The sequence below is a fragment of the Tinamus guttatus genome, unplaced genomic scaffold (genome assembly GCF_059628265.1).
Source record: "Tinamus guttatus ecotype Peru unplaced genomic scaffold, ASM5962826v1 Tinamus_guttatus_pri_ptg000843l, whole genome shotgun sequence".
NCBI lineage: Eukaryota > Metazoa > Chordata > Aves > Tinamiformes > Tinamidae > Tinamus > Tinamus guttatus.
Genome location: NW_028289377.1, coordinates 213013 through 223474, shown reverse-complemented (window position 1 = coordinate 223474; position 10462 = coordinate 213013). Strand labels below are relative to the sequence as shown.

The window sequence follows — 10462 nt, the reverse complement described above, 5'->3', positions numbered from 1 at the left end:
GCCCCGGCTGGCCGGGAAGCTCCCGCCGGGCAGCTCTCCCCGAGGGCAGCTCCCGGGGTCAGGCGGACCCGCGGCTGCTCCGTCAGACCCCTGACAGGCCGCTCAGGTCCGGGCCCGCCCGTGGCGCCCGCCGCCCAGCGCCGACGGCCGAAGGGCTCCGCGCCAGAGGCAGCCCGGCCGCGCACGAGACCCCGCACGAGCCGAGCCGAGCCGAGCCGAGCCGCCGCCTCCCCGAGGCGCCCCCGGCTTTCGGCGCCGCCTGCCCCAATAGGGCGCCCCGCACCACCCCGGCCCCCGCCGCGCCCGCCCCGTCCGTCAGGGGGGCGCGGGGCGGTGCCGGCGGGTCAGGGCGGCGGAGCGCGCGCTCCCATTGGCCGGCGGCGGCCGGGGCGCGGCGCCCATTGGCTGCGGCAGCCGCCGCTCGGGGCGCGGGCGGGGCGCGGCGGTGCCGTGCCGTGCCGTGCCGTGCCGTGCCGTGCCGTGCCGGAGGTCACCGTGCGCAGCATGGCCGCGGCGGCGGGGCTCGGGGCGCGCGCGGGCTGGTGGCGCTGGCAGCGCCGGGCGCGCGCGGCCCGCGCGGCGACCGGTAAGAGCGGCCCCTCCGCGCGGCTCCCGCCCCCCGCGCTGCGCCGCCGCCTGCGGGCGGGCCCCGCGCGCCCCTTTCGCGCTGCGGGGCCCCGCGCGTGACCGGCCCCGCGCAGCCGCCGCGCGTGCGCGGGCCGGGCCGGACCGGGCCGGGCTGGGCCGGGCCGGGCCTGGCCTCGTGCGGCGGAGGTGGCGCCGGCGGCAGCGCTGTCACTGCGCTGCGGCCGGGTCTGCGGGGAAAACGGGGAGCCCCCGGGGCCGTTGCCGCGGCCGTGACCTGCATTTGCGCCCTGCAGCCCTCCCAGAGAGGGTGCCCTTCCCCGGGGCAGCGCTTCCTCCCGCGGGGGTTCCTGTTCCCCGGGGCGGGTTCGTTCGTGCGCGTTCACACGCGCGCGCTGCTCACGTGCAGCGAAAGCGGCGGGCGCGTTTGAACGTCCCGTGTGCGCGAAGGGAAAGGACAGCGTGTTGGCAGGGCTGGAGGCCGGGCCTTGCCCTTCTCTGGGTCTTGACACTGCACGGCCGTTGGAAACTGCCTCTCCTGCAGAAGCCGAGACCTGGAGATACATCCTCAGCAGGGTTTTGAGGAAATCCTCATCCTCAGCGGGGTTTTGAGTGCCATTTTTGATAACCATCTGCTGCTCATGTTGTCCCATTAACATGTCAGCTCCCCCCCCCCCCAGCAAACAAATGCACGAAAATTTATCATGTGGCAAAGCGGAAGGAATATAAGAATATATTATTCACAGTGCTTAGTGATTCTAAAATGAACCTTGAGAGCAGCGTTCAGAGATTACTTACTCATTTCCAAGTAAGATAGTTGAAAAATTGTAATTCTCCTTTAAACTGATCTATAAAATGTGTCTAACACTTTGTTTCAAAACTAGTTCTCAGGGCTAGTTGTGTATGACTGCTTCTCTCCCACTAATGCATGAAATACATGGTGGCAGCTCTGCTTTTGTGCTTGCAGCTCAGGTGCTTGGTCACATGCTAGCAAAGTTAAATAAAAGGAACCTGTTTGTGTATTTAGTAACTTCTGTGATACCACAGTTTGAGCAGCAGTAGCTTTCAAAATATTTTGCTTTTTTTGTGCATCTAGACTTCAAATATTTTTTTAAGAACTTTGAAATCTGCTGTTTGGGTCAATATTTAGGTGTTTGCATTTAATGTAGAGACGATGGAGGGATTCAGTTTCTTGCCAAGGAAGACGGGTGCCAAAAGCTAAACAAAACACTACACTTGCCCAGAAAGTTGAAAAAATACACGTTTTTTTCTTTACCTGAAGGCCCGAGTGAGAAACTGTGACTATGAGAAGGTGCGACCCTCACAGGCGACTGCCACAGAACAGAAATTCACCCCATGTTGAAGCTCTGACTTACCTAGTAGCGACTGTTCTGAAAATGCTGTTGGCTCTGAGAAGTGTTTATGGGATGAGCGTCAGTGCATTAAGACTTCTTACCTGTTAAAGGTTGACCTCCTTGGTCACATGTCAAGGTTTCCACACCTCTCATGTATTTATTTGGCTTGCCATCATTTTCATTAATCTTGAGTAATCTAGAATTTGTCTTTTTGTGCAGCGATTTCATTGTCCATCATCCTGAGCGAAACACTGTAGTGGTGAAGAAACTGGCAGCTGTGACAGAGCTGTCACTGGTGACAGAGCTGCCCAACATGACAACTGTTCGTGGTCCTTCGTCGTTCACTTAATGTTACTCAAATTAAACACTTGGTTGCTTGCTCAGTTGTTACTTGCAGCTGGCAAGCCATGATGGATTGAGTCTTTTATACACACACACACACACACACACACACACACACACACGCTGTTAAATCTCTTAGGAGGAGAATAGCCAAGGAGAGATTTCAAGGACACATCTTGGATGTGTATGTTTATGTATGAGCAAGCTGAACAGTTTGGGAGGGAGCGACTGTCTTGTGATCTGAAGCTGAACTGCTGGCAAAGGTGCTTCCGAGGGAGAGATGTATGGCCTACTTTAAAACACATCTTTCATGGGGACTGCTGGTGGGGTGGAGGTGGGCTGATAGGGTATGTTTACATACCATACCTTTTGGTGAGATGAGAAGGGAAGACTTGCTGGTGAATGAAGGTTTGTCACTTGAGGGGGCTGTTTGTCAAAGAAGACAGGACCTGCTGAAGAGCCACATGTGGCTGTCCTCGCAAATAGTTCTGTGTGAATAATGGTGACCCATCCAATTAATAGCTCAGTTGTGCTTCTGTTGGTGCACTGCTGTTTGGCTGCTCTAAGCCCAGCTCTTTATTGAAGTCCAGCCCCTTAATTAAGAGGCCGAGTGTATGCTTTCTGTTTATTTCAGAGAAAAAGCACTTGCCACATTCTTGTTCTATTTAATGCATTAGCAAACATTTAATGAGGTATAGCTACAAGTAAGAAAAATGAAAGGAGACTCTGTCCCTTAAGAGCTACCATGCCTATTTTTCATCAGCAGACCTTTAGAGAGGCAAGGAGAATCAAGTGGGACATTTTTGATATAGAATGACCAAATTCAGAGTCTTGGAATCACCTTAAATTATCCCTTTCCTTTGGCAGAGTGCAGTGCTCAGAATCACTGTGTAACCTGCATGTGCCTGCAATTTAGATTCCATTGGCAGAAGCTTCTAGGAGCAGGAAGCCCTGTTTCTGTATCTATACAGCTGGCTATCCTCTGTGCTTCTCCATTTGTTTTTCCCCAGAATCCATCTCAGAAGTATCTTTCTGAGTTTTCAAAGAAAGTAGATGCTTTCTTTCGAAGCCAGAAGGAGAAATAGGATGGGGTCTTCCGCGGTACCAGAACTTTATGCTATTTCAGTGCTAGATCAGTGACAGGCCTTCATTTAGTGGCACATACTGAACTGTCATCATATCTACCTCTCCTTGAGAAGACACTCCATATTCACCTGCAACTTATCATGAAATTCTAAGCAAAAACGCAAAGTTTAGTGTCTGAGCTTCCCCTCACTATAGGCATTTTCCCACACTCCTGTTAAATCTCTGGTATTAGATGGAAAAGAGCTCAAGACTTACTGGTCAGAGAGAGCAAGATGATTTGCAGCCAGTCTGATTAGGGCTCTCTCACAGGGGACCAGAATATGTGGGTTCTTATCCGTTGTGTCAAATGCATTGATGCCACCTGGCTGCAGAGAACAGATGTTCTTAAAGTTTTGGTCATTATTTGGTCATTGATCCATTTCAAATGTTCTTAACATTAAGACTTTTTCTGTACTTGAGTACCTGGGGATCTGGATGCTTTTCAAAGCTGTTAATCAAATTGTATCATTTTAATGTTGCTAATTTGACGTCGTGCTGCTACTCTAGAAATTAAACCAAACATTTGGGAAGTCAAAAACTGGATTGGTGCTCTAAATAAAGTCCCATTTTCAGTGCATCTGAATGTGTTTTAATTAGCACGGAGTAGAAAATGGTCCCTGACTCAAACTTTTAAACCAATAAACAATCAACAGAGACAAAGGGGACAATAGCAGAATGCAGTAACATGAAACTAATAAAACTGATCAGCATCTTGCCTCATCTGCCAGCCTCACTGTTGCTAAGCATTTTGTGGATATTGCAAAATAAAGATTTTAAAAGAAGGCCTTAGAGTAGAGGAATGAGTTAGTTCCGTGAGTATTTACATAGTGAAGAGCCTTAGAGAATGCATTGTGTCTCTCATGGTCCAGTTACCTGTGGGTTTTGATAGCTTACTTACTAGTCTGTCTTACTATAGCATGTCTTAATTAATAAGAATAGCATGTCTTACTACTAGTAAGACATGTCGCTGAGCTGTGGGACATATGTAACTCTTGTGAATCCCAGTGACCAGTTCCTCCAAATGTTGAAGTTGTTCTGAGTGGCAGCCCTGCCCTCCCCTTTGCCAGCCACTGCACTCAGTTTGATGCTACCCGTGGATTTGCTGAGGGTGCTGGTGATCTTCCATCAACAAAGTCATCGAGGAGGTTTTAAACAACAGCAACCCCAGTGCTGACATACGAGAAGGACCCCTCGTACCTGGCTGCTGCTGGGCTTTGACCACGTAAGCCCTGCAGTGCAGCAAATATTTCTTCTAGCCTGTAGTCTACCTATCTGGTGCATATGTCCTCCATTTGGCTATCAGGACTAGAGAAGGTTGTTTTGAAAGCTTCACTGAGGTCAAGGTAAATAAGCTTCATTGGTTTTAAGGAAGAAGGATGCCCAAGACCAAGATTTGAACCTTTGCAGGAAGCTGGAAGCTTCTGGCTAATAAAAGGAACAGTTTGAGATTAATATGAATGTGCTGGGGAAGACTGACTCACAGAAACTATGAGAAGAAAATACTTCAGGATGGTGATTATGGCCGATGATGGTGTTTGAAGCTCATTTATTTGTTTCCTATATTTGACATGTAACACTTCTTAAAAAAGCAATGTACCCTTTTTATGACTTATCTCAGTTTGCACTAAGCATTTTCCCAGTGCATTTTTCTTTTAAATCATGCTACTTCTCTAGCTATGTAATTGCTGTATGCAGCTGTGGAAACTATCTCAGACCAAAGTTCTCTCAACAAATGTGATTTATTGAACGTGGCACTTCCAAAATAGTGCTACAGATGAAAGAGCATGACCATTGCTGGCTAAGAAGGAGCTTAAAGTCAGAAGACTTTAAAATGATTAATCAAGTGTTATTGGCCTAGAGAGGATTCTCTGCTAAGCAGTGAGACCTCTCTGAATCTGGATCCAGGTTATGCACTTTTTCTGTAGGCGTACTCCTGAGTTATGGAAGTTTAGTATTATCCGTGTTTCTGGCTGCTCAGTCGCCACGTGTCTTAGTGTTTATTCCAAATCACTTTTTCCTTTGCCATAAAGGAAAAATTGTATTACATAATTGGCAGAGAAATCCAGGAACTGCCAAATTTGTGCTGATATTAGGTTAGGGCTCTTCAGAGTGATGAGATGGTCATTACACGATGTACAGCCTACAGCACTACTTGCTACTTAGCATTTGATGTTGCCCAGCTACTCATGAAAAGCGACTGATTGAAATTGTGCTGTTTTCTACAAATTGTAGATTGGGGTGTATAGTTTTCTTATGGTAGTACAGCAAATAAGAGCACAGCAGTTACTCCGATAAAAACTTGCTCATGGTGTGATTTGTTCCAGTTTTAAGGGCTTCCTTTTAGATTGTAGTGCAAGTGATTACATGGCTTAAAGGATTGGTAATGGTATTAGGGCAACTTTCACCTTTAGGTTAGTAGTTTACTGGCTGCAGGGTGAGAAGTGTCCAGCTATTATCTGTGAGGGGCTGCATGAAATAGATTGGCAGCCTCAGCCTATTTCTAGAGTGCAGGTGTTTTATCCCAGGACTGTAGCCCAAGTTAGCTCTTGCTTCAAGTAGGCAGTCTATAATATATATATATAACTTGATTTTTCTCATCCAATTTAGGTTTGAGATGCCTAACAAAACCCCTGCAAGCTTGTATTTTTTAAGCCAGTGTTTGATTTCATTTGTGATTGAACCTAAGACCTTATTTTTCAGGGCATTGCTCAAGCTTACTTATTACTATACTTTTTGAAACACCCATTATTTTTCTAGTTAAAATCATTTCCTTTGCTAGATGGGAAAATCATTCTGATGTGCTATTTGTGGTGCAATATAAGCTATAACTTGAGGTTTAAATTATGTGGAATAAGATTCACACTTATGCACTTTTTCAAGTGCATATTTTAAATATTTTAATTGTCTAAATCAGTGCAAACAGATTACATGATAGCTTTTATTGCATCATTGTTATGCATTTATCTAAAATATGAATTTATTGATGTTTGTTGTTTTGAAATCAGTGTGTTCTAGGGCAATGGCTTCCAAAACTCCAGTTGGATTCATTGGCCTGGGTAACATGGGAAATCCAATGGCAAAAAACCTGATAAAACATGGATACCCGGTTATTGCATACGATGTGTTCCCAGAAGCTTGCAAAGAATTTCAAGACTTGGGTGCTCAGGTAACCAACATTCTCTATTCTAACAATAACTTTATGCATTGAATGGTTCTTGCATGTGATTTTTTTTAAAGTAGGCTATTTTTTTCTCGCACATTCAAAAATAAAAACATCCGAACGTCTGAATCTGTGGGGTCCTACATAAAGCATAGACATGGTTTCACCCTGAGTCTTTGTCATGCTGTTAACCAGAACTGCCACTTTGCTGCACCTCAGTAGCTTTTTTCCTTCTTTCTTTTTATGAGACCAGATCAACAGCCTGTTCTTTCACCTCCTGCTTTCCCTACTTCCTCCTCCCCCAGGTCTAGAGGGTTTGTGGGCTGCTTCTCATCTGGTTCCTACTTTGACCTTTTCAGACTGGGTGACCCTAGTTAAAGATTCCTGCTGGCACAGCCATGAGGGGCACAGGGATGTACGAGCTTCCCTGCTGCTTCAAGGTGCAGTCCTCAGGGGCAGAGGAAAAATCCAATTATTTCAGTGGCTATTCTCTTGGAGGTGAGGAAGCTTATGGTGAGAGAAAAGGAAGGAATGAAAAGGCAAAGAGAGGGGAGGAAATTGGTCACATTAAGGAGGTTTACCCTCCTGCTAGATATACATATATATATAGCTCGTGAAATCTTGGCCCCATTCCAGTCAGTGGTACTGCTTTTGTTGACTGGTTAATAGATCCAGAAACCCATTCAGTTGCCCACATGGTTCTGACTGTCTTTTCTGAGTGTCTGAAGCTTATTCATATGTTTCTGACATACTTTAAAGCTTTAGAAATTTAAACAGTTGCTGTTACTTATTGGTGGCTGGAGAGGTAGATAAGACAGTGAAACAAAAGAATATGCAAGAGTAGTGCTCAGCTCTGACTGTGTAGAAGATAGAAGGAATTTATCCAGCAGGAGATTGCAGCTAGCCAGAGATAGAACTGTTTATCTTCAAAGTCTGAGCTGTTGGAGCTAGTGGCAACTGTATTGAATGAGGAGATAATACCAAGATTTGTGGGGGAAAAAAAAAGATATTGTGCATTTACTGATAATTTATTGAAGCTCCCCTTGACTAATTACAGATTTTTTTTGCCTTAGTAAGTGGAAAAGTAAGCTTTACAGCTTGCTTTCCTGCCTATTGTATTTATGAATAAGCAGCTGAGGCCCTGAGGCGTGAAGCAGATCTCTGGATTAAGAGGTTATGCAAATAGAATAGAAGTTTGAACAATTAGTTGTATTTTTAATTCCATTTCTGCGGTGGGATCCCTTCGTTGTGCCTGGTGATTTGGATACCCTATTATTGCCTTGGTAATAGAGTCTTCGGCATCCACTGCTAGGCTTAATGTGATATTAAAGGCAAACTGTAATGCTTTTAAAAATAAAGCCAAAAGCCTGTTCTAAGATTGTAAATCACTAAGAGAATACACGGGTAGGCTTAAATACAAATAAAACACACTTAAAGTAAATATTTGAACATAACTTCCTTTTCTTGATCTATAGGTGTAAATCCTACCCCAGTAGCTTTTGCAGGGCTTGAAAACTTGTGGGCCCAGGGGGCCTTGTAGAAACTGCTGTAGAAGCAACATTGGGCTCCATGGGCTGCTTTTCCTTCCGTCTGACATCAGTGTTGCAAGGGTGAGCAGATACCCCAGGCGACAGCAAATGTTGCCACGTACCCTTTGCTTAAGGCAGCGCTGCTACCGGGTCTGTGGAGGGTGAGAGGTGTTTGCCTGTAGGCCTGCACATCCCGTGGCTCCGTCTGCTGTAGCCCCAGAAGCAGAGAGGAGCAGTGGGAGGCGTGAGGCTTCCAGCCTTCCTGCTGCTGGCGTGCAGGGTCAAACAGGCCGAGCACATATGGAATCAGCTGGGGTGAAAGAGAAGGTTGTAAGGTTAGTGAAAAGTGAAAGGTGCTGAGAGCAAGTAGCCTCCTCTGCCCGCTTTCTGTATGGTTTTCTGCCTGTCCTGCACAGTTACCATTTTTTTCCTTGCACAGTAAGGTGTGGGTATGTTACTCAGTTACTGTGTTCAGGTGTGGGTATCTTTGAGAGCTTGGGAGTCTGAGTGCTACTGAAGCCGTCTGGTGTGTAAAACTCAGAGCTTTCTACCAGTGTGTTCAGTGAGAATGGGATTTCAGGGAAGCAGAATTATTAATTTACCAATAGTAAATGTAAAGAAAAAAATAAGCATTTTGGAATAAATCTAAGCATATATGCATATTGGAGAGCATAAACCAGTAGCAGTATAAAGAAAAGTTTCCCATATCCCATTTCTTGTTGTAAAAGTTTGCCCAATCCGCTTAATATCAGAACAGACGCTGAACTTGATGGGCTGCTACTAAAACTCAGTAGGATCCATGTTAGTAATTTGCTGTCATTTTCTAGTATTTGGGCATGGTTTTTACATGTGTGTAGGCATTCTTAATGCCTTTTAATGCTTGATATTTCTTAATAGCTTTCAGACCATTTATTTCTGACACAGAGATTTAAAAAAAATATATATGCTGCTTATTGAGCCACGTAGAGGGGTTTCCCCTGGCATTATCAGTTATGTTTGTTACAGTATCAAAGGCACAAGAATGACATTTCCCACTTTAGCATACAGCCTACTTCAACACAGTAAAAGGCTTTCCTTTATATGGTTATGGAAGTACTGTCACAATCTGTGTGCTTTTTAAATCTCATTTTCTTAATTGAAAAAGACTGACACTATTTTGCAAGACATGGGTGGAATGAATGCATTTCTGTACAGCCGATTACTGTACTATGCCTCTGTACAACTGTGTTGCTTTAGGTGTTATTTAAATCTGTTAGACAACAGTAAAACAACTATCCACAGCAAAATAAAAACATAAGGCTTCCATGGCTTTCCAGTTGTGTGACCAGTGTAATGTTCTTCAGCTTCTGGTTCAGAGATAGAAATGAGCCACAGAAATCTTAGCTGGTAACTTGCAAACCTTTGAGAATATTGGAGATAATATTCTCCCATCAGAAGATGTATATAAATCCAGGCTCCAATTACATGCTTCCTCTCTACTCCTTTAATAACACACTTTGGGACTGAACTGAACCAGAGGTCCTCACAACTACAGACATAGGTGTCATGCTCCTCTGTGAAGAGCTGGGTTCTCCCTCTCCAGGGAAGTCAGTCATGAAATGAACCCATCAGGTATACAAGCTGTTCTGCTTATAATTGCTTCATTTATTCTGTCTAATTTTTATTTCCATTCGGATTTGGATATGTTTCCTTGTACAACTGTTCATTATACCAGATGTGTTATGTAGTATTAACCTTTTCTTTCAAAACAAAAACTACATGTTCTAAGTCCCAAGCCAATTTGTCCTCTGTTTTTATTCATGCAATAGATTTGTTCAGTGAATATTAACAGTCTTCCCATGCTTATTGTAAGTAGCTTCCTGGACTACTCAGCTTTTAGCCTGGGGAGAAAAGTACTTACTCAGTTTAGCTCTTTCTTTCTTCTTTTTGTTTTTAATTTAGACAGTTTCAAGTGACTTAATCTTTTAATTTGTCTATGTCTTGTTAGCAGAAGTCTTACTGGAGCTGAGTTTTTGAGTCATTTGGTACCAGATATGTTGCAGGTTTGTTTCATGAACTGCAGTGCCTAATTACACAGATGTGGTTGTCCTGGTGCTAGTTTAAATGGTGTAAACCACAAATGATTTTTTTTTCAGTAATACTTTAATTTGAATAATCTTATTATTGCCTTCCACTTTTTCTTTTTTCTTTATTATTTTTGTTAATTTATTAATGTCAACAAATAACATTGGAGTAATAATAAAGTCATTGGTCTTGACAGAATCAAGAAAGTATGTGTTTTTTGGAACAAACTTATCTGGACTTAATGAGAAAGCTGTAATGAATGCCTAATTTCTAATCATGCCATTGGTAGCCTCATTTTGCAT

The 10462-nt window shown here is 44.6% G+C and overlaps 1 protein-coding gene across 1 annotated transcript in view; it reads left to right on the top strand.

Annotated features, from left to right (window-relative positions):
• Positions 1-489: 489 nt before the first annotated feature.
• The window catches only part of HIBADH (3-hydroxyisobutyrate dehydrogenase), a 75175-nt gene continuing 65202 nt past the window's right edge, over positions 490-10462 (top strand). The window contains exons 1-2 of the mRNA XM_088537674.1: positions 490-586; positions 6413-6573. Coding sequence (XP_088393800.1) covers positions 505-586; positions 6413-6573 — 243 coding nt within the window. The 5' untranslated portion in view covers positions 490-504. The remainder of the gene's footprint in view (positions 587-6412; positions 6574-10462) is intronic.